Source organism: Chanos chanos, chromosome 5, assembly GCF_902362185.1.
Source record: "Chanos chanos chromosome 5, fChaCha1.1, whole genome shotgun sequence".
Taxonomy (NCBI): Eukaryota; Metazoa; Chordata; class Actinopteri; order Gonorynchiformes; family Chanidae; genus Chanos; species Chanos chanos.
In genome coordinates, this window is record NC_044499.1 from 25,103,010 (window position 1) to 25,127,490 (window position 24,481).

Consider the following 24,481-nt stretch of genomic DNA (forward strand, 5'->3'; position numbering starts at 1 on the left):
GAGTGTGAGAGAGACTGGTCACACGAGGAGAACAGTACATATACTCCTTTCCCCTGTCTTACACACTTGTCCAAAAGCTTTAGGAGAACACATCAGTGAGAACATCCAAGACAAGTAGCTTCGTCTGTCTGTACTTCACAATTAGGTCAAACAGACTTCAAACAACCTACTCATTTGCCAAAAATCTGCTCATTTCCAAAGGACTGAAACCATATACCAGTATGTTCTCAACTCACTGCCATAGTATCAGCATTTTTAGTTAAGCTAAACACGTAGCACTCCTGATTCAGCTAGGCAGCTGCTCAACAGGATAAGGTTCAAATGACCTGAACTGACAGGGGCTTGTTGGAACAGATTGGTTAAAAGCCCTTAAGTATGATTTGCACACAAGGGCTAGCTCTCACACACACACACACACACACACACACACACACACACTCAGAGAGAGAGAGAGAGAGAGAGGGGCAGTTACATTCCATGCCTTCAGTTTTTTATGACTGGGTGAGATCCTCATTTCTGAAACAACAGAGCCTTTTTTGAGTGAGGGGGCTGATCAGTGGAAGATGTCAAGGCAATTGAATTGGGGGGGGGGGGGGGGGGGTTATTGCATGAAAGGTAGTGACCAGTGTCCCATCTGACGTATGGGCTGGTTATTGCCTAGTGTGAGAATGAGAAAAGCATTTTATTTACAAACCACTGGCTCTGAGCTTACTCCTGGAACATGAGAAAAACTCCATTTCTTTTTATGTCACATCAAGAAATGTGTGTCTTTGTGAAATGTGCAAATCACATCAGTTTAGTTCATCGCATTTTCACCTCTCATTTGTCTTGATAACGATGCCTGGAGTTGCATGTTTTATGGATCAACGAAGCCAAAAAATAAAAATAAAATAAAGAAAATTTTATTTTCTTTTAATTTCTTTTTTAATTCTTCACTCTTGGGGGAGTGAGACAAAACTGTAAATTGTTCTAAAATGAGTCTAGCCAAACTGAACATACTCTGACGTGAATTTCATTCTCATTTAGCCCAATCAGCACAGAATGAAAAATGTGTTTTTTCAAAAGCTCACAGCCTGGGTAAGGGTGAAGAGTTTTTCGAACGTACAGAATGCTTAACTGGGTTTTTGGCCTTACTTTCACAGAAGTCAATTATTCAGCAACGTGTTCTCACAGAGAGATCTGGAGAACACCCATGAGGGGTGAGGAGTTGGGCAGCTAACTGTGCCACACATGAAAAAAAAACACCTATCAGGTTCCAGCTGCTTTGGGACTATTTGGTGGCTCCTACTGACAACAGACTTTCCCCTCACCGTTCTGGCCACAGAACAATACTTAGTGTAGAAGGCTCTGGAACACATCAGCCACTTGCTAAATGACCACTCATAACCCACCAGTTCACGTTCCCTCCTAAAAATGTGCTCCTGGCCAATCCTTACCCTTCTTGCTCTGCTGAAGGACTGAGGGAGGAGGCGTGGCCACCTTCATAGCCAATCCATAAGCTCCTTTGAAGGAATGGCTGTCTCGTATGATAAAGGAGCCTGGTTCTTTGTCCTTCAGCACAGCAATAGCTGTTTGAAAAAAAAGAGAGACAGAAAGCAGATATTCACACTTTGATCCTGACTGCTGATCGTATCTCTTTCACTTTACTGTTTATTCCTCAATTCGTCAGCACTTCAAAAAACTAACCCCAGGTCAGTTTCTAGAGAAGAGTAAAAACATCACACAGCTCTCAGGGACTTTTGCCTGAGTGCGGCTGTGAACTTTCCAGAATGTGAATGCTAATAAGCAGCACAAGAATCAACAAAACATTGCTATGAAGGATTCAAATACCACAGCTGTCTGTGTCAGACAGTTCAACCCATCCCCATAACTGTGTCAGCAGACATCTACGATAGTCCTCTGTTTAGCATGTGTACTGTTACATGCATGAAGAGCTTAATCCAAAGGTTTAAAGGAGCAAAAAGAGCTCATACCTTGGTCTCTGGCTATGTCAGGCTTGTACCAGTATTTTGATGTGTCCTGCACAAATTTGACAGTCACCTGCCTACTGGTCAGCACATCTGAAATCAAGGAAAATGTTTCGTTTAGTAGATGGACAGGCTGCATAAGAAAAAATTGCATACAATATAAAGGATCGTGACAGCATATGAACGTTCATCAGTATGAAAGATGTTAAGACATTCAATATCAGTGATATGCTGTCCCAGGGTGGTTTGTATCTAACACTTAATGTGAGATCATTTAAAGAAAGCGATTTGAGTTCCTCACACTCGATCCATTTCACTTTTGCTCACATACTCAAGGCTTATGTTGAGCTTCAGACACTATGGCTATAGCATGTCTTAATGTGCCGCCTGCCACTCATTTGTCTCTCTGCTGGGAAACCCAGGCCCACAGTGCTGTTGGTTTGAGTGGCTGTAAAGATCACCTGGCAGTGAGGAGGGAGAGCTAAGGCTGCTGGCCCTGCCCTGGAGCTCAGGCAGTAAGCTGGGGAAAGGGATACTCAGAGAGCTGCCGCTGTGAGGACTGGAAAAGCCACTGTGCAGCACGGAGGCAGAGCCCAGCGAACTCTCCCCGTCAGACACCCTCCTCTTCTCAGGCAGGGGTGGCTGGAGGTGCTGCTGCTGCTGGTGGAGGCTGAGTGCCCCCACATCTGAGTGGTGGAGCATGGCAGGAATGGGGGAGGAGAACCCTGCGTTCATGCCGTCTGGCTCTTGGCCTCCCTGGGCAGGGCTGTGAGTGAGCGTGTGCTGGGTGACTCTGGTCCTCTGGCTGCCTCGTGGAGAGCTGTGGGCATTGGGGGCCGGGTGGGGGAGGGGCTGCCCACGGGAGGATGGAGGAGAGTGCTGGCTGTAGTCTGCGGTGCTGGTGCGCTGGGATGAGACGGAGGGATGACCAGGCTCCTGCCAGGAAGACTGGGCTGGACTGGACACAGAAAGGGGTGGGGTTAAAGCAGGACTCAGCCTATGAGACTCAACAAGCAAATCACACAACATCTCTCATTTGGAAAAACTTGTCTTCTGAACATAGAAAATGTGTTTGAGTAGCAACAGTAATAACAGTAAAAACACTTTTGGATCGAATCATACAAGCAAAGACTAGAGATTGGCTGCACCTGTCTGACCTGGACAGTGTCCCACCAATGCTGAGAGAGTGTCCGAATGACCTCTGTGGGTCATCAGGGGTCAAAGGTGTATGACGAATAATATCTGCATAATGCAAAAGAATTAAAACATCATTAAAAACAAAATATTAAGACTATTATTTGTAGCATTAGCACCAAATAATCTGACTACCACATCAATTTGTCAGCAACAGTCCCATGTGAACCTGTTTGTTGATTACTTTCAGGAAAACAAAACAAAATAAAAAAACAAGCACTCACACTATTCGATGAGTAAACTTTTACCGAAGGCAAAACCAATTTGATGGCGTAAACTCACATGGTTAAACTTCATCTGCTGCCAGTTGTACAAATATCTTTCCTTAGTGCCAACAGAATACCAGCCATGAGCCAAACAGCATGTCTAGTCATAGTGCCCAGTGCAGTCTGAGCTTGCTGTGTTCTGACTTAACACAGACTATTCAACACACTCATCGGCCAATAACTGCAGGCTTCACAGATGAAGCGGATCAAGCTGCTGGTGAGATGAAAATGCTCTCCATGCCGATTGCTATTTCATACATCTTTCATAAATCTCTTTTCGTCACATATACAGTCAGCAGACCTCATTAAACAAATTAAAATGAAAAGGTTCTGCATGGTTAAAATGAGCGGCACCAGTATTCAATTATATACTGTCATAAATCATGGGAGGGTAGACTGAGGAAAAGCTAATTAAGCTAACGCTTACACTTTATCACTCTTAGACTGGCAATTCCCATAGGTCCTCCCTGTACCAAAACACCACTCTTTCAGTACCAAAACACCACTCTCTCAGTACCAAAACAAAAATCTTTCTGTACCAAAACATCACTCTTTCAGTAGTTGCTGTCGTTACGCTCTTTAAGCCAGACTTCCTGACTAAGAACAAATGTGTCTAATTTTTCCTCTGTTTGCCTCCATTCTCCACACAAATAGAGGCCCTTTAAGGGCAGAAGAGAAGGGTTCTGTGGGCCTCCTTAAGCCTGGTTGCCGTAGAAACATACTCAGTGGGGATCTTGTGCTTTTCTTACAGTAGCTGGACAGGCCTGTCCTTTGCCCTGTCACCATAACGACAAACTGTTGTGACAACACAGTCGAAAGTCAGATGGGGACACTAATAATGCAGAAAATTTGGGTTAAGGGAACAGTTACTTTATGTGTGATGTGGTTCACTCTTTAGCCATAGAGTGAAAAGCTTTTTCTCAACTCACTATATAGTCCCAGCAGAACTTCCTGGTGAGAGAGAACATTTTGAAAAGCAAGGGAGAACAAGGGAGAATTCAGTTATGTAGGAGAGTGAGAGTGCCAATTACTCTTACCATTGTATCTCAGTGAGTCAGCTGTCATGCTGTCATGATGGTAAAGTGCAACATAATTCAGACCTCCAGGAGGAGAAATATTCACTTTGCACATAAGTCAATGTCTTTTTTTGTCAGTGTCTCTCTCTCTCTCTCTCTCTCTCTCTCTCTCCCATACACACTCACACACAAACACAGTATAATAAGTTCCACTTTTTAATGAGCTTCCACAGCCAGTGTGCCTAGAAATGACTGAATGAGCATTTTGAGACCTTTCTTTCACCTGCCAATCCTATGAGTTGCCTAGTAACAGCAGATTTGGGACGTGATCTCACTAACTAAAGCAGTGTGGCAACAATAAAACGAAATGCTCAAAACAGAGAGGGAGGGAAACAGAGTAAGACATGGTGTAAAGGTGAAACAGTTGTGTCAGCTGGATTGATAATGCTATATAATCTTCATTTCTCTGAACTTTCAGACTCCTGTCAAAGCTTTAGCAGTCACGCCAAATGGAGAGAGGAGGGATACAGAGACGAAGAAAGAAAAGCACTTGTGTGCTGAGGACCCCTTTTCTTTCTTGTGTGCTGAGGACCCTTTTTCTTTCTTGTGTGCTGAGGACCCCTTTTCTTTCTTGCTGAGTATTTGTGCATTGTTTCCCTGCTCCACCACTCTGTTTCCTTCACTCTAAAGGTTTTGTCAAAGGTCAAGAGACACACATGTCCACGCCTCCCCTCACAAAGCCTTGACATTTAATAAAGCCATTACTCATTTGGACTGTGTTATCTCACCGCCAGGGACGGCAGACTGTTTTCTTGCCCTTAAAGATCAGAACATGGTCACGGTTTTACTCAACCATTAGAAACAAAAGAAAACTATATTTGAACAATTTGCCTCACAAATAGATGAATAAAGTTACGGAGGAAATGAAACTCTCAGGTGTATTTAAAGAAATGAACAGAACTGAACCACTAAACCAGTTTGATTAGGTACTGTGTTATATTGTAATTTCTGTGAAGGGTAAAATAATGGTTTGTCTGTTCTGTGTGAACAGAACGAATGCCGGTCAGTGCAATGGTCATTTTTGGATGGTTCATTTCGAAATGTCTGTTTAAACCCAAAACAGATTTAACTACAGAGACATGATTTGAACTTTACACACAGAAGGAACTTCCATGAATAGAGCCTATTCACCTGTAGCCAGCATAATAAACTCATCAATTACAACAATTTGGGTGTGGCAAAACAAAACATATCCAAATGTGCTTACTCAAACTGAAACTGACAATAACAATCACAAATACTACACAGACGATACTATACACCCCAACAACAATCCGCACAACCACACACACCTGTCTGAAAAAACAGAGCTGAAACAATGCTGCTCCCAGGAACAGGAGCGATAATGAGAGAGACAAAGACAATATATATAAACATGTCATAAACGCCACTGGATGGATATATAAAGGTCACTAAACATGGACAAAGCATTTTCTCAAAGCATCCTCTTTAAAATTTAGGCTGAGAACAGTCACTGACAACACATCCAGTCTCACTCTCTCTCTCTCTCTCTCCCTTTGTCGCTCCCTCTCTCTCACACACACACGCAAACACACACGCACACACACGCACACACACGCACATACACACGCACATACACACGCACACACACACGCACACACACACGCACACACACACGCACACACACACGCACACGCACACACACACGCACACACACACGCACACACACGCACATCTCACTTAGAAGAGGATGCAGAATATAACATACATGAAGCTGTCATTTGTCTTTGTGATAGGGTTATGTGTCTGTTAAGTCATCCTTATAACATTAGCATGAACAATTACTGAAACATTTAAAGAGCAGAATGACACTAGACACTGACTTACCCTGATCTGTCCTGTATGCATACAGAGGCATGCTGGGAGATGGAGTTTGTCGGTACTGTAAGGAGTCATCCAGGCTCTTAACTAAGGAAAAAAAGAGAGGAATTACGCATGTGATTAATGAATGTCATGAAAGTGCAAAGAAGCTGAGCGTTGTGTGTGTGCATGTGTGTGCATGCATGTGTGTGGGTGTGTGTATGACAGAGGGAGATTGAATTACACTGTGAAAAGATTTTAGGAAATAGTAGGATGTGACAATGATCACATATTCCTGAAATGTGTGTAATATTGAGATTAATCCCTTTGCGTGTGTGCGTGTGTGTGTATGATCCTGAGTGAGTGTGTCAGTGACTTACCGTAAGGTGTGGGAGGTGATATGGGAAATGCGGGCGTAGGTGGTACCATCTCACTGCCTGTCTCCACTCCACTGTCCAGCTCAGAGCTCGGAGCCCTGTATTCAACACTGTCTGTTCTGTACAGACCAACATGCTGCAGCATACACACACGCACATACACACACACACACACACACACAGGGACAGGGAGAGGGAGAGGGAGAGAGATGATTACTTTGTTACAAGACCCTGTGTCAGAACCATAAACCACTGAGTGTGCATGTGTGTGTGTGTGTGTGTGTGTACTGATGTACCTAAGACTCAGAGGGACTGTGTGTGTGTGTGTGTGTGTGTGTGTGTGTGCGCATGTAATGATGTACCTGTGACTCAGAGGGACTGCATGTTGGTCTGTCAGAGAGTTCCTCGTTCAGCACCCACACTGGGCTGGCACACACACCCAAGTGGTCCGTCACATCTCCAGACGGCTGCAGACTCACGCTGCGTAAACTGTCTGTGGGAGGCACAGCTGAATGGACAGACGCATGCACACACGCGCACACACACACACACACACACACACACACACACACACGGTTAGGTCTATAGGAGCATTCTTGGTACATTTTACAAGGGTACTATTTGTAGGCTGTAGCAGTGTATGCCTGAGACACCACAGAGGAAGGTAAGCAAAAGATTTCCACAGAGCACCCACATACAGAGTTACCCACAGGAGCTATGGTTTAGCCATTAGACAGTGTGTTACTCTTTTAGACCAGTTAACTGGGTGTGTTACTCTTTTAGACCAGGTAAGACTTAGATCAGGTAAGACAGTGTGATGCCTATGCAGACTAAGTCAGACTTAGTCCAGCTAAGATGGTGTGTTACCCTTTAGAGTAGATAAAGGGCTGTGTGAATGTCAATAGCAAACTGTTATTCCTCACAAAAATGTCATACAATCTCATTTAAACTCATTAAATATACAATTTGAAAACACTGAGGACTTCGCTGTTTTTGTGTGTGTGCATATGTATGTGTGTGTCTGTGCTTGTTTGTATGTATGTATGTATGTATGTGTGTGTGTATGTGCATGCGTGTATGTATGTGCATGTGTGCGTGAGTGAAGTAGGCTATTGGGGATTTGAGTTTGTTTGGATGAAATGTAATGCGGCACCAAGGGTCTAATTTAGACCTCAACAATAGACTGTCCCCACATCAGGAACATTAATGGTTAATGTCTGTGTGTGTGTGTGTGTGTGTGTGAGTGTGAGAGAGAGAGAGAGAGAGAGAGAGAGAGAGAGAGAGAGATATTATAGTTCGCTGAGGATTATTTGAATGCTGTACTAGTCACCATTGATAAGCTGTGAATAACCTCTCACTGCTTTCCACACTGACTCCACAGACTCAGTCCCTATGCTTCCCCTACTGTATATCAGTCATACAGCACAGAGACACACAAAGACTCTGTTCCTACGCTTCCCCTGCTGTATATCAGTCATACAGCACAGAGACACACAAAGACTCAGTCCCTACGCTTCCCCTGCTGTATATCAGTCATACAGCACAGAGACACACAAAGACTCTGTCCCTACGCTTCCCCTGCTGTATATCAGTCATACAGCACAGAGACACACAAAGACTCAGTCCCTACGCTTCCCCTGCTGTATATCAGTCATACAGCACAGAGACACACAAAGACTCAGTCCCTACGCTTCCCCTGCTGTATATCAGTCATACAGCACAGAGACACACAAAGACTCAGTCCCTACGCTTCCCCTGCTGTATATCAGTCATACAGCACAGAGACACACAAAGACTCAGTCCCTACGCTTCCCCTGCTGTATATCAGTCATACAGCACAGAGTCAAGGACATGTCAAAGCAATACAGAGGAACCACTGATCTGACTGGGTACTGTGTCATACTAACCAGCATTCTGGTTATAACAGAGAGTGGAATCTGAAAGAGATGACGTGTTGTGGAAGCTGTATCCATGCTGTTTTTGCACTGTGTTTATTTCATGTGTGTGAGATCCCATCACTATTAGTAATTGTGTGTCTAGAAAGTATAGGGGTACATCATGTGTGTGGGTGTTTGTGTGTGTGTGTGTATGACACAACCGTTGCCCATATGCTGACCAGCTGTTTGACTGTCTGCTTTATCACATACCAACACACACACACACACACACACACACACACGCACACCCCTGGACTTTTCATCATGTGCCAAACTCAGTGGATGGTGTAACACTGGATTCAGCTCTCTACACAGGAATTTGTGCGTGTCTTATGTTCTGGCACAAACCTTATAATCATTTTTTATCATAGCTATTGCCTGGCAGCATATTAAAACATAACACAAAATATACCCCTGTCCTGAATCAGGAATGTCCTGCATGCCGCTTCGATTTGCTAGATTTGTTTACTGACCAGCGTCTAGGCTCAGGCACTGATGGCCTGGTCTGCACTTGAAAATTTTATTAGATACAGTAAATTTACTATAACTGTAACATAACAGTGTAGTGTTAATGTATGACACGACACAGTGACAGTGTGTTTCGTCTGCAGATGTTATCGTAACTTCTGGGTGAACATCGGGGCTCAGCGGAGTGGTATGTTCTATGAAGTTTTTTGATGCTTTATGATGTAATAATGAGTGATGCTTTATGATGTAATAATTTTTTAAAGTGGTCATCGTTATCAGAGGCCACTGAAGCATGTCCTGGTCTGGGTTCGGTCATTCCTCTCCTACAGCTAGAGGCTATGTTGTCGCTTATTTCAGGATTTTTTTTTTTCTGTACATGCTTCAAGATAACAATATGCTCTGTTTTTTTTAACTGATGTTTGCAAAATCAGTAATCTAACCAGCAACTTTAGTCCCCAGCACCCATTTCTGAATTCATTATGTCATAGTGTCACAAACATAATCAGTCTGACCCCTCATTAGTAAGGAAAATCTATCAGAAGCTTTAAACAGATCTTTAATGGCCTGAGGTAGGTTTGAGATGAAGAGAGGGCGGTTCTGCTCCACACATCGATAACAGATTTACTACAGGAACACATTAACCACGTGACTCAGGAGTCAAACTGTTAGCCGCAAGTGCAAAGCATTTACTCACACCAAATGCTCAAACTACGAAAGTCTCCCCTCTGAAGGTCTCCGCCCTGAAAATCACTGCTCCAAGTCTCCACTCCAAAAGTCACAGCTCTGAAAGTCACTGTGACTATAAGAGTGGAGGCTTTCAGAGTGGTGACCTTCACAGTGGTGACTTTCGTAGTTTGAGTGTTTGGTGTGAGTAAATGCTTTGCACTTGCGGTTAACAGTTTGACTCCTGAGTCACGTGGTTAATGTGTTCCTGTAGCAAATCTGTTATTGATGTGTGGAGCAGAACCGCCCCCCAAGCCAACCAAAACAGGCTTACACAGATATAACCAAAACTAACCAAAACAGACCCACACAGTTACACCCAGTGCCAACCAAAACAGGCTTACACAGATATTACCAAAACTAATCAAAACAGACCCACACATTTACACCCAGTGTCAACCAAAACAGGCTTACACAGATATAACCAAAACTAACCAAAACAGACACAAATGGTTACACTCAGTGCCAACCAAAACAGGCTTACACAGATATAACCAAAACTAATCAAAACAGACCCACACATTTACACCCAGTGCCAACCAAAACAGGCTTACACAGATGTTACCAAAACAGACACAAATGGTTACACCCAGTGTCAACCAAAACAGGCTTACACAGATATAACCAAAACTAATCAAAACAGACCCACACAGTTACACCCAGTGTCAACCAAAACAGGCTTACACAGATGTTACCAAAACAGACACAAATGGTTACACCCAGTGCCAACCAAAACAGGCTTACACAGATATAACCAAAACTAACCAAAACAGACCCACACATTTACACCCAGTGTCAACCAAAACAGGCTTACACAGATATTACCAAAACTAATCAAAACAGACCCACACAGTTACACCCAGTGTCAACCAAAACAGGCTTACACAGATATTACCAAAACTAATCAAAACAGACCCACACAGTTACACCCAGTGTCAACCAAAACAGGCTTACACAGATATTACCAAAACTAATCAAAACAGACCCACACAGTTACACCCAGTGTCAACCAAAACAGGCTTACACAGATATTACCAAAACTAACCAAAACAGACCCACACAGTTACACCCAGTGTCAACCAAAACAGGCTTACACAGATATTACCAAAACTAATCAAAACAGACCCACACAGTTACACCCAGTGTCAACCAAAACAGGCTTACACAGATATTACCAAAACTAATCAAAACAGACCCACACAGTTACACCCAGTGTCAACCAAAACAGGCTTACACAGATATTACCAAAACTAATCAAAACAGACCCACACAGTTACACCCAGTGCCAACCAAAACAGGCTTACACAGATATTACCAAAACTAACCAAAACAGACCCACACAGTTACACCCAGTGTCAACCAAAACAGGCTTACACAGATATTACCAAAACTAATCAAAACAGACCCACACATTTACACCCAGTGCCAACCAAAACAGGCTTACACAGATATTACCAAAACTAACCAAAACAGACCCACACAGTTACTCTCGACACCAGTCAAAACACATGTTTACAACTACACCCAATGACAACCAAAACATACCGACACATACTGGCTAACGCCAACTCAAACACACACACACACACACACACACACACACACACACACACACACATATTTACTCTGAATGTGAAAGAGAAATACCCACTGGCGTTTGGTGCTCTGTGGCCAGACACTGCTGGTTGCCAAAAATACTGACTCACATCAATGGGAAATATATATAATGGGAAAAGTGGAACTTGAGAAACAATAAGGTGAGAAATATACAAATACAACTTTTCACGTATGGGCAATGGGAAATCAACAGTGACAAGTACTAGAGTATAGTAAAGTCCAAGTACAGTTCAAAAGATACATGTCAGTTACACTTTAACTGACAATATGTTTCGTTGCTGTGAGTTATACAGCAGACGCGTTTGATTTAGAGTATAAATCTTGTTGGGGGTTTTTTTATTCATTGTTTGAATGGTGAGTTTAAATGGGTACATTCAGACGAAGAATAGCTTTGCTGCAGGGCACAGCTGTTCCTCACTTCCAGATTCCAGAGAATACCCCCTTCCAGCCCCCCCCCCCCCACTGCCTGCTCCTCCTGGGTCCTCAGACAGGCCAGATCACATCAGCACAGCATGGGTTGAATGTGAGAAGAAATTTGAATAATCTGAACTGTCAATCATTTTTGTCTGAGAACAAAACAACACAAAAAAGTCAGTAAAAAACATACTCAAGCCCAGACAGAACATCCTCTTCACTTTTCATTAAAGTTCAAGCACAACCATTTTGCATTTATCTTTACATAAATTCCTCATAGCTTGATTTTAGCGTACTTGACAAACACTGTAAATGAGAAGAGATTAAGGAAGCCACAAAAGTAAAAAATAAATTTAAAAAAACTCTGGAGTTTGTTCTGTGCTGTACTTCTGGCAGGCCCCAACATTGTTGAGAGGGTTTTGATTAGCACACTCTTACTGTCCCTGTAAGCCCAGAACATTCCACAGATGCCAGAGACCAGCATGGCTTGCACCACCTGTGTCCTTGTCACCAAGTGCTCCAGCACTGGTCCAGCTGTATAAACAAGCAACATTCAAAGTGACCATTCTGTCAACATACAGGCATGAGACAACTCAGTCATAATGATAAACCAAAATAAAGGAGTCAATCCACTGCCAAGTGAGATATCTCCCTCTGTCTTTCTCTCCCTCTCTCTCTCTCTCTCTCTCTTGCTTGCTCTCCATGTCTGTCTCTCTCTCTTTCGCACTCTCTTCCCTTCCCTCTGCCCACCAACTGTCCAGGTGCATAGTTGGAAGCAGGTATCCACTGTCTCTGACATCAAACGCATTCCAAAGACATTTTGCAATGTTGCCTTTTCATCCAATCAATGCCCTCCGTTCCCAGAGGGGGTGATCTGACCCGAGAAAGACTTAATTGAATGGAAAGCACAAACTGAGGGACAAAAGAATGGCGCCGTCCTTCTGCTGTGCCTCATCTCCTCTGTGGCGCTGCAGTAAAACAAGGCGCACAGGTCTTCAAACTGCTTTATGGCTACGCACCAATATCAAAAGGCTTTACTCTTGCCAACTTTTGTTCAGTAACTTCAGTTCAACTTCTTCAGTTCAACTTCAGTTCTCAGTACTCCTGACAGTTTAATGGGCAAAAAGCTTGAGAGACACTCATGCCAGCAAAAACTGAGCCACATCTAACACAATATATGTTAAAGCAAATGTTACATTTGTGTCAAATGACTTTTTTAAATGTGTTTTGTTGCTATTTTTTAAGAGCATTCAATGATTCATCTTGCTTCACTAGACTAATATGTCCGAGTCATTGCAAACTTTGTGAGTCTAAATTCCAGACACCCAGGGACTGCATTACTGCAAATAAATTCTGAAGCATACAGGACTATTCTGGTAACAGTCATATAACAAAATGCTTTTTAAATTGTGACAGCTTGAGGTGATACTTCATTTGAGCTCATAACAGCTTTTCCCTACCCTCTGTGCCCCACACAGATTCCTCAGGCTGATAGCAATGTAAAGACAAGCCCAAACGGCGTAATACACCCTTCAACCTCAGCATCGTTAAAAAACACAGGCTTAGGCTTTTCATTACAGGCCTCTAATCAAGCGAAAACAACATTCGAATCACAACAGCATTGTAACACAGACTGCAAAGGGACCTCAGCTAAGTCTCCATGATGCTGTCAGCTGTGCTTTCTGAAAGATGGGAGGTCCACTGCCAAACTACAAACCCAATACCATCAAGGGTTAGAACATTTTCCTTTACACATTTTTTTTTTTTTTTTGCCGTGTTCGGTCTTGCTTCCCCACAGACATGTGCATAGTTGCTTTCCCGCCACAAAACGTGTCACTGCATGGCCTAACCTCAGAGACACACAATAGCAGTTCACGAAATACAGAGACAGCATTTATAGCTTATTTGTCCTGATATCATGCATGTGTATAGATTGTTTGAAATTGGGTGATATTCACTTATTAACTTTCTAATCCTAATTACAATTACTTTTATGTTTATAATCCTAAAATGAGCATTTACAAGGAAAACCGACTCTACAGCACTGTTAACAATGTTAAATACAACATTTATGGTAACTAATCATTTTTAAAAATGACCGTTTTTTTATTTTTCCAATTCAAGTTTGGTTAAATTTTTTCCATGATAAATGTCAGAGACAGTTCTAAATATTTAATGTGTTTTCAGTTGGTTGGTTTAGAATTGGCCCTGTATGAAAGGCCTGTGAGAATTCATGCCAGTTATCCACTGAGTTAAGGCCAGAAAACAAAAGAAAACAAAACAAAAAAAAATTGGTCAGTAGTGATTTTCTTGTTCCCACCACCAATATCTAGATTACCACCACCAAAGATCTACCCTCATCACCACCAGCACCAGCATAAGCGCCAAGTCTCCAAGAAAGCTTGAAAGATACCAGCTTTTTTTATTTCAGCGCTCCACTGTTGGATGAAAAGAACTGGTTGGTCTAAGAATCCTTTCATAAAAGCCCATGTTTTGATTTGATTAGTGATCAGGTTATTTGCTGATTAGTGACAGTTACCTTGAATCAGGACTGTTTTTTAATGGTTCAGATGTAAAATCTCCCAGGCAAACAGTAGTGTGAATCAAGCCAGGGTTGTTAGATGGTGAGTAACGGGTTGAAATGAACACCAACGGACACATCTGTCCTCCAAGAATGTGGAGATGAACATGGAAACTGAGAGAAGCCCAAAGCCCAGGTGGTTTTCTCGGTTTCTTACCTGGCTGCTGAGGCCTGTGTGTTACACTACTGTCACAGGTTGCAATCGGACCATTGGCATGCATGCCTCCAGTTTTCTTGACTGAACTGGTGCGAGTGGGAATGGGCACAAAAGTGGGATCCAGGTCCATGATGAGCTGGTTTAACTGGTCGATAGAGTTGTCAATGTCCACTGTGAGAGAGTTGAATTCCTCATCATGATGCTTCTCGAGTCGCTGGCCAAGGCTCGGCAACATGTCCGCCGTCCGCAAAACTTCCCCGCCATCCCTGCCAATGCCGGGACCCATTGAGGCGGTAGCCAGACAAGCATGTTTGTCCAGAGAGTAATTCTCCTGGGCTTCACCTTCGGCAGGCAGGTAGGCATACTGATGGGCGGCCACCATCTGCTGCTGCCGGACCCAGGTGTGTGTGGAGTAGCTCCCCTGTCGGAATGAGGACTGTGCTCTGGGCCCTGCACCGGAGGGTGAGGGGACAGTCCTCTGCTGCACAAAGCAGCCCCTCCGCCCGTCAGCATATGCTCGCTCGTACTCCTCTATGGCAGCAGAACTATGGTGAGGGTGCGACATGGATTCCTCAGCCACACTAGGGCTCCCAAAACCATCTGACAGCAGCGAGTTCTGGCTGCTCTTGTGACAGGACGAGGAGAGGGTCCCCAAACTGTCCACGCTCCGCAGGTCATGACCCATCATGAGGATTTCGTCGTCCAGGATGTCCGTCTCCCGCTCTTTCGGCCGGGTGTTGCCGTTAACATGAACCTGTGTCGGATTTGCCACGCACCGGCCGGCCGAAGCCAGTGCCGTCTCCATCTCCAGTCCGAAGCCGCTCAGCAGCCGCTGGAGCTGGGCCTTCTCCTCCTGGCTGGGCCCGGGGGTCTTGGTGCCTGGCACTGGACGGCTGCGCTCGGTCCAGAGGGAGGCACTGGAGAGCCCCGAGTCGCTGCTCCCTGACAGGGCGTGGTCACTCTGCTCGGGGCTGGACGTGATGGAGGTGATGGGTGGGCTTCTCTTAGGGGAGGAGCTGTCCAGGGTTGGACCCTGGCGCTGGGAGGGCGAAGCTGGGGAGAGAAGAGACGCAGCACTCAAACGGTCAGCTGACGGGCACACATCAAGACAACGTGTCATACTTATACACTCATCACACTCATACATCCATGTGGACACACGTACACACACACCTATAATTGACCTTGCGGTGGGGCTAACAACACAGTAATATGATGGTCCAGCCTTCTATAATATCTTTTTCCACATATAAACAGTGAGAGGTCAAGCATATGAAAACCTACATCTAAGACAGTGTATGCCTCAGCGTTTAGGTGGTGGAAACTCAAACAAAGTTTAAAAAAAAAAAAAATTGTATCTGTCTCACACTCTCATCGCCTCATAGACTGGACGTGCATGTATAAGGACATCAGTTCTGAGTGGCTGTGGCTTTATAGCTCAGGAGAGCTTCAGCAGGGCACAGTAACTTGTCCAACCAGACACTCAGCATGTGCTTTAACCACAGCACCTCTTATGAAAACAACTGCAAGAACACAACAGCTCTTGGTACTTCCAGGAAGCACTCACTAACTTTGTTATGATAAGATTGCAAAATGAAGAGGAGTTTGACTTTTTTGAATAATCTTGGACCACAAGCAGAGCAGGAGTGGTTTTAGTTGGTTGTATGTGTTACTATAACTCTTGAGTGTTTTCCCTAGGCATTCCTCATGGCTGTGTGATTTCCCATAATGCCATTTGTAAACCCACTGACCCATAAAGTACAGTTCAACATCTTCCTTAACTGGACGTCAGCTACATCCAGTACAACACAGGTCAAAAGATGAGAAACATACACATACACACGTTACGTTACACGGCAGTTCTACCTCTGGCTACACAGCGACAGAAGAATCTAAGAGAATATGTGTCCTCCAGGTACAGAGAACAATGCTGCAGCGGTGGCCACATACCTCTGTCAGTGTGTGGTGTGAATTGTCCGGGCTGCTGTGAGTTCTGTTAACCAAGAGCTGTGGGCTCCAAATACCAGACATGCATGATAAAGGCTGCCCCCCAGATACACACACAAACACACACACCCTCCCCTAGCACACACATACTCAGCTCAGTGCAGCAACGCTCAGGCCAGAAGTCCCAAAAGCTTTCTGACAAATTCTTTACCAGTATATGCAACATACAGCTTGATTAGGGCATACATCTGAAAAATACCCCCCCCCCCCCCCTCGCTCTTTCTCTTTCTCTGTCTTTGTCCCATCTCTCCCCTTCCCCCTCTTCATGCTCCTTCTCACCTTGTTTCCTAGAGAGAAAAAGCAAATCCCTGTCCTTACCTCTTTTTTATTTTTTCCCCCAAAAGGTGCGTGTCACATGACCTTTTGAGGCTCTCTAGCCAGAAGGTCATAGAAGAAAGAGAAAAAACAATGGAGGAAAGGAAAGAAAGGGTTTTTTAGCGAGTATTCCAGTGGGCCAGGGTCCTCAGAGCAGACTTCCACATGTTGGCTCTCTTTTCCTTTTCAGCTGGGAAGGTGAGTGTCTGTTCACTCCACACAAGGGGGGCGGGTCACTTTCCAAATACGGGGGAAGGAATGTAAACACAGGGGGCAGAGCTTGACAGGGGGGTGTGGACTGAAAGACTTGCAACTTGACACCACAGCATATAGGTTCACAGAAGAGAACAAAAAAGTGAGAGAGTGAGAGAGAGAGAGAGCGAGAGCGAGAGAGAGAGCGAGAGAGAGACAAGAGAGAGAGAGAGAGAGAGAGAGAGAGAGAGAGAGGGAAGGAGGGGATAGATAAAGAGTGAAGGAGAAATAGCTAGGAACAGGGTGAAAAAGAGAAAAGGGATGAATAAAAAACTGCTGAAGAGGGGCTGAGTGACAGGGTGACAGAGTAATGCAGAGTAATTAAAGTAATGCTGCCTACTAGTTGTAGCTCTGTTCTTTTTTATGAAAAGCCCCAAAGCTCCCCCCCCGCCTTTCTGCTCTCATATAGTCCCAAAATTACACAGCAGCTATCAACTAATATAACTCTGGTTCAGAACCAGATGGGTCCAGGCCCCAGCGGAGCCCTGGCTGAACAACTGACTCACTCATTTCACAATGGAGAAAGGCTGGTCTGGTTTTCATCAATCACTGGTCACACAAGTCCATTTTCTCCATTCATTTTCCATTCATTACTTCAGTTCATCTGGAAGTGAACGAACAAGCTGTGTGTATCCATTGTGAATGGCTCATGTCTTTAGTCAGTGGCTTGAGATCATTTATGAAGTGCTGTGAAGAGGAAGCTGACCCTGGATGGGCTTTAGGGATAACAGACAGGACAGACATCATTTTGGGAACAGTGTGGCAGCTGCTAACAGTGTGTATGTTAGTCATAAAGTCCTTGCTGATATTCAAACATCCAGATGGGGGCTGATGTGTGGGGGTTGACCTTGGTGTACAGAGGTCTTGAGAGAAAGTGTGTGTGTGTGTGTGTGTGTGTGTGTGTGAGAAAGAGAGTGAGTGAGTGAGTGAGTGAGTGAGTGAGTGAGTGAGTATGTGTGTGTCTGACTGCAAGGTTGAGAGAGAAAGAGGGAGATTTTCTTTGACACTGACAGCTGGAATTAGCTGGCACTGTAATTACAATTCCAACCCTCCAAACCTCCATCACCATCACCGCCAACCCACCCCCATTTCTTCCAGAGTTTCAGAGCAGAGCTGCAAGTCAACATGACAGAGCTCCTGAATAGAGCCCGTCTTGGAAAGCACAGCTCTCTAATGAAAGACATTCCTGACTGATCTTCTACAAGTCGACCAGAACACCACAAACGCTTTCACTATTAGTCAGACCAAGGAGACAAAACATATGGTCAGAATACAACACTTCAACTAACACTGATGAAAATGAGCAAAACAAATCCATGTAAATTATGACCCTTGTCACTGTTATTTCAACACAAACTCTAAAATGTGATGTCACTGACCTGACAGAGACTGGCGACACTACCTGTCTTCGGTGTTGGAACCACACATCAGAGAGTTTTCATTCAGACATTGCGGCTCATCATTCCTCAGGTGACTATCACTGGCTCTCCACCACTTGGCAAATTGCACTGTTTAGCACGTCTGTTATGAAACACTTGTAGTTTAGCTCTACATTTTTCCCTGATTTGACACACCCCACATAACTATTCTGTGGCAAACAGATCAGCTTTGACGCTTCTTTGGCTTGGGCCATGTAAATTTACTCTGAGGATAAAGTGCAACCTTCTCGGTAAATGATGTTGTTCTTCAGCATACATTGCACTGGAATGCCAATCTCGTTGTAAAAAAAAGTTTGGGCAGCTTTGCCTGACAGAGACAGAAACAGAGACAGGAAAACAGACTAGCCCAGACAGTGGTGGCTAGATGCAGAATTCCTGAGCAGTCTTGGGGCTGATTCTCTCCTGTGTTGCGTTTATACGTGAAAACAAATCCTCAACGCCACAGCAGGGATGTATATTGTCAAAAGCAGGTTTATAGTGGTCCTTGATTCTGGCACAAATTCAGTTTGCGCGTATTGCTACACTTTCTGTTAAAACAGACTCTCAGTTTCACACGGAGGTCCTGAAAGATGAGGAGATCAAAACCCTATAATGACAAACATTTAACAAGCATTTATAAAATGTCACTGACGGCTACTGTGGTCATTGGGAGCTTGGGAACGTGTGTGGCATGAGTGTTTCAGTCATGTGGTAGGTTTAGGTGGAGCTATGTTTTTTAGTAACTATATTCGTCTCTTTCTGGGCCGTTGTGAATTCTGTGGTCGAGAGTAGAGGTTTTCCTCAGCACTCACGAATGCATTTGCACGCATGTGTGGATGTGTGCGTGTGCACGCACTTGTGTAAGGAAGGACATCCCATTCTGACTCAATGACAACATTGTGTCCCTGTGCAGTGATCTGGTCTCTCTAAGCTCTGGATTGACATTAAATCACATATCTGCTAACCTACTACTTCAATGATTCATATGACACATAAGAGCTGATCCCTGGTCAGTTATTTTTACTTCATAACTAACATCGATCAGCATGACCAAAACTGATTTTGGGGTCTCACTGACCATAGATTAGTAGAAACCATTTGCCTTCTTGTTAAAGAGAGAGAATGCTTAGCTTCTGGTGATTATCCTTACACCGTAGCTTAAAACATGTGCAACCATATGCTTCCATTATCAGAACATACATATTTGAGGACACCAACATCATCAAACTTCCGCAATATGCTGTTGTTATGTGATGATATCATAATGCAGTGTTGTCACATTAGAACACGTAATTGAGTGGTCTTGTCATTCTAAGACAATTATGATGAATCTTTGATTCCATCTATGGAATCAGTGAAGATTCGTAACCATAGATGTGACATACATAGACTAGTATAGCCACCACTGCAGTTCCCAATGTAAAGTGTGCTGTGTCTATTATTCTAATCTGTTCTCCATGTGTAATCCGAGGGACAGACAACTTTCTTCCACCAAGTCACAAAGCTTTGCACTTGTGCCCAAATGACTCCCTGAAAAACACACAGCTCATAAAGTCTTGGCCACTGTAAGTATCTCCTGTTGTTTTGAAAAGTCAACACATTCTTCCCCTTTGTAAAGAAAAAAAAAAGCACACACACACAAATACACAAAACAGGGAAACCAGCCAACCAAACAACAGTCCCAGTCATAATTACTAAGCATCCAGAGGTCACCAGTAAATACAGACTCTTGCTACAGACAGTCCACTTGGGAATTCTGGTGGCTGTAGTTTATGGGACAGAAATGGCCTCCACTTTAACCTCCATACACTGGAGTGGAAACATATTTTCAGCAGACCAATCCAAAGTCAAGCTCCATTTGAGGTAGGAGTCTCTGTCGACATACTGACACAAAACAGCCATGGTTGAGCATGTATCCATGTGTGTGTGAGTGTATGTGAGTGTGTGTGAGCGTGTGTCTGTCTGTCTGTATGTATGTGTTAATGTCATTGGTGAGTTGTATATCTGACAAAATAAAGAGTGTGTTCTCATGTTTAATACTGGGAGTTAGATTTATATCGATATCATTTATATAATTTACTGTCATCACTCATAAACCCTGTGTGTACTGTAGGTGGAGTTTCCTCGTACACTAGGCTGTCATGGCAACACTTCACAAACAAACAAACAGACAACAACAAAAAAAACATTATCCAAACAACTGGCCAGTCAAACGCCACCTGCAGGCCAGGACTGTGGTGCAGTCATGTCTCATGAAGCTTCAGTGCTCTGCACTTTTATATACAACTTGTGTATAAATTCTCACGTCAGCTCAGTTGGACCGGCTCTGGTTACCTTCTCCATTGTAAATGTTCTGGTAGGAGTCCCAGCGGGTTAGAGGGTCATTTGTGTTGTAGTCAATAGTAACGTTAGGACCATTCTGCCAGCGTTCCGACCCTAAAACAGAGGGCAAAGGTCATGTTTTTAGACAAATATTCAACACCAGCATGCAAATTCAAAGCCAGTACAAACGAGCACATATAACACTGTTGATAAAGATAACTGAGTATGACATGGTTGTCCTAGGCATTCTGTGAACACTGCTTACACTGGTCAGGAGTCTGGAATGGCTGCTTTTGTTTAAGATAAAGAGATAACTGTAGGTCACTAGGCCTTCTCTCATTCTCTCTCTTTTTGTCTCTCTCTTTGTCTCTCTCTCTCCCTCCTTCCCCATCTCTCTGTGTGTCCAGCTCTGCTGATCATATAGTGTTTGTATTAAACCCTTCCTCCCCAGAGACACAAAGACATACAGTGATCCACTGGCATAGAGACGCACAGAGAGCCAGAGACACACAGACAGCCAGAGACACACAGAGAGCCAGAGACACACAGAGAGCCAGAGACACACAGAGAGCCAGAGACACACAGAGAGCCAGAGACACAGAGACTCAGAGACAGAGAGAGCTAGAGACACAGAGAGCCAGAGACACACAGAGAGCCAGAGACACACAGAGAGCCAGAGACACACAGAGAGCCAGAGACACACAGAGACTCAGAGACAGAGAGAGCCAGAGACACAGAGAGAGCCAGAGACACAGAGAGAGCCAGAGACACAGAGAGAGCCAGAGACAGTTTTGCTGTGCTGTGGGTTGGTGAAGATGTGGGAGTCCTCAGAGACAGTCTTGTTGTGCTGTGGGTTGGTGAAGATGTGGGAGTCCTCAGAGACAGTCTTGTTGTGCTGTGGGTTGGTGAAGATGTGGGAGTCCTCAGAGACAGTTTTGCTGTGCTGTGGGTTGGTGAAGATGTGGGAGTCCTCAGAGACAGTCTTGTTGTGCTGTGGGTTGGTGAAGATGTGGGAGTCCTCAGAGACAGTCTTGTTGTGCTGTGGGTTGGTGAAGATGTGGGAGTCCTCAGAGACAGTCTTGTTGTGCTGTGGGTTGGTGAAGATGTGGGAGTCCTCAGAGGGGAAATGTAGCGAGGAGTGTGTGCCGAAAGAGAGGCAAGAGAGCCTCTTACAGCGCACAAACTTTCGTGTGTGCATGAGTGTGTTGTGTGTGCGTGTGTGTACACATCTAGAACGAGCACTGGTAGTAAAAAGGCCACTGAAGGTTTGTTTTAGGGAGGAGAGAAAGACCAAATGGAGGGGGGTGTGTGTTTGAGTGTTCCACGTGGTTGAGAAGTACCTTGAATCCTCTCTGGGCCCTCAGAGAATGCCAGCTCCACTTTTCCATAATCTGGAAATCTGGGATCTACAATGTCAACACAAGAACCTTATCCCCAGATCAGCAAAGTGTACGACAGATATCTTAACTCTCTCCTGGTCATGGTTTAGGCATGAGATATTTTTTAAAAAAATGCTTTATAACTGTAGCTCAAGAACCATCTGATTTCTGCTTCATTCATAAAGTAAAGAAAGAGTATTAAAACAATAATTCCCAATTCACATCTTCATGTAGATTTTCCGAGGAGTTTTACCCATTTACAATTTACCCATTTACCATTTTTATTTTAGAACTAGAAAAAAAACTATAATCTGTCAGGGAAAAGCGAAATGCTTTTCATTAATACCATCCATTATAAAACACTGATATAAGTTTGACAACGAAACTATAAAAGACTTCTTAGCACAAGAAAAATAGGTCAAGTTAGACATGCAATGGTTTACGTTACAGGAATCTTTTTTTTAAAATTTATTTTAGACTTCAGCATGATGTGGTAAAAGTGCACAAAGTGGACAAAGGTGCTCAACACCTAAAACCAAGTTGTATTCAGATATTTTTCTACACTGAACATGTCATGAGGTCTTTGATTCTGGAGCCAAGTTAGACTGTAAAGCTCTAATCAATCTGAGACAGTTCTGTAAAAACATGAACACATTGTTCTGGATAATTTGATATATTATTTTTTTCTTTTTGGACAGGTATGTGAGTGATCTCTTTGTCTTACCTTTATTAGCATGCTCCATGTCCTCTTTCTCAAACATGAGGTTGTATCCCTGCACGGCACCAGTGTGAAACTGCATTCTAAAGATCACCTCGCGCTGAGACGGCCCGTTCTTATGGTAGCACTTTATCTGTAGGCCAAAGAGCAGAAAACACTTACTAATTAACTAACTCTTTATTTATTTAATCACTTTGATTTTTACTTTCCAGATGACTGACAGGACCTGTGTGGTGTACGGTGCTCAGTAAGCAGAGGTTTTCCACCCTCTGAATGCACTGTAGTTTTCAAGATCGATAAATACAAGCCTATGAGAATATTTAAGGTGATCTTCTCAAAGGCTTTAGCACTTACCAGTCCAAAAAAAATTACATCCTTAAATTTCATATCTGCATATCTTACACATGGTCTCACTCCCCACAACAGTTAGGCTGTTACTATGGTAACATCACTCAGTTCCTATGACAACATCACTACATTCTGTTCTTCTACTGGTGTGTTGTCAGAGCTCAAACAGAAAAAGGAAGGGGATTCACTTACATTTAATTGACAGTTATATAAGAAATGACATCTCATTAATCCATTGACTTCTTGTAAACATGTTTACACCTGTGTAAGGTGAAGGCAGACCAGTGCTTTACTCGCCTGTACTGCAGGGTTTTTTTGTGTGCTGACTAGAAACTTGCCTTGTTTGTATTTAAGATGTTTATACCATAATATCTGCCCTGTGGGTTTTTAAAAGAGTGATGTTTGTACCATGATGTCTCCTTTCAGGAGCTGGGCTGGCTGTAGGACTATGCAGATCCGGTTTCTGTGGCCTGGTCCAATGTTACTGTATGAAATGGAGAGGTGCCAGTAACATACCTCAGAACAAACGATCAGAACATGTGACCACATTACATTCCACAGATAATGACCAATAAAAGACACCAGTCTCTTAGGATCCGTGCTAAAAGCACTTGCTTCAGGAAAAAAAAAAAGTTAAATTAACATAGCACTCTCATCATATATGAATGACACAGAGAATCACAAACAATCTGATGACTAAACACGTATGAAACCAGCTAAAGTAGAAGATATTTAAAATGAAAAAGTATTGCACTCACTAAACTCCTGAAGAGTAGACAGGTTGCATTCCTTGGTACACCTTCAGATACGGACGACAGACTGAGAAGACACCCATAAAACTCAGAGTGAAAAGTAGTTTGAAGAGAAAACGTCATGATTCAGAGTAAGTGATGTAACAGCTCATAGTGTGAACACCAGGGCTTCAAATCAGATTCTTTTTTTTCAGTCGGTTCGTTCCGAGCAGAGTCAGTATTTTAACGTTTCCGGTTTTACGTTCCACCTTACAGTTATAATTCCCGAACCGGTTAAAACCAAATGAAATACCGGTTAATAACGTTCCATGTAGGGCTTTTTAACGCCGTAGTTAACAACCCTGCTAATAGGCTATGCGAGGCACATTATGT

At 43.6% G+C, this 24,481-nt stretch overlaps 1 protein-coding gene across 2 annotated transcripts in view; it reads right to left on the bottom strand.

The window, feature by feature from the left end:
* Positions 1-24,481, bottom strand: part of tns3 (tensin 3) — a 51,964-nt gene that overhangs the window by 9,118 nt on the left and 18,365 nt on the right. For both annotated transcript variants that reach the window (XM_030773293.1, XM_030773294.1), the window contains 13 exons: positions 24,116-24,176; positions 23,766-23,841; positions 23,016-23,142; positions 22,253-22,318; positions 20,925-21,026; positions 14,599-15,651; positions 7,064-7,209; positions 6,705-6,837; positions 6,352-6,432; positions 3,116-3,209; positions 2,429-2,925; positions 1,974-2,060; positions 1,437-1,568 (listed from right to left, as the gene is read on the bottom strand). In XM_030773293.1, coding sequence (XP_030629153.1) covers positions 1,437-1,568; positions 1,974-2,060; positions 2,429-2,925; positions 3,116-3,209; positions 6,352-6,432; positions 6,705-6,837; positions 7,064-7,209; positions 14,599-15,651; positions 20,925-21,026; positions 22,253-22,318; positions 23,016-23,142; positions 23,766-23,841; positions 24,116-24,176 — 2,655 coding nt within the window. The remainder of the gene's footprint in view (positions 1-1,436; positions 1,569-1,973; positions 2,061-2,428; positions 2,926-3,115; positions 3,210-6,351; positions 6,433-6,704; positions 6,838-7,063; positions 7,210-14,598; positions 15,652-20,924; positions 21,027-22,252; positions 22,319-23,015; positions 23,143-23,765; positions 23,842-24,115; positions 24,177-24,481) is intronic.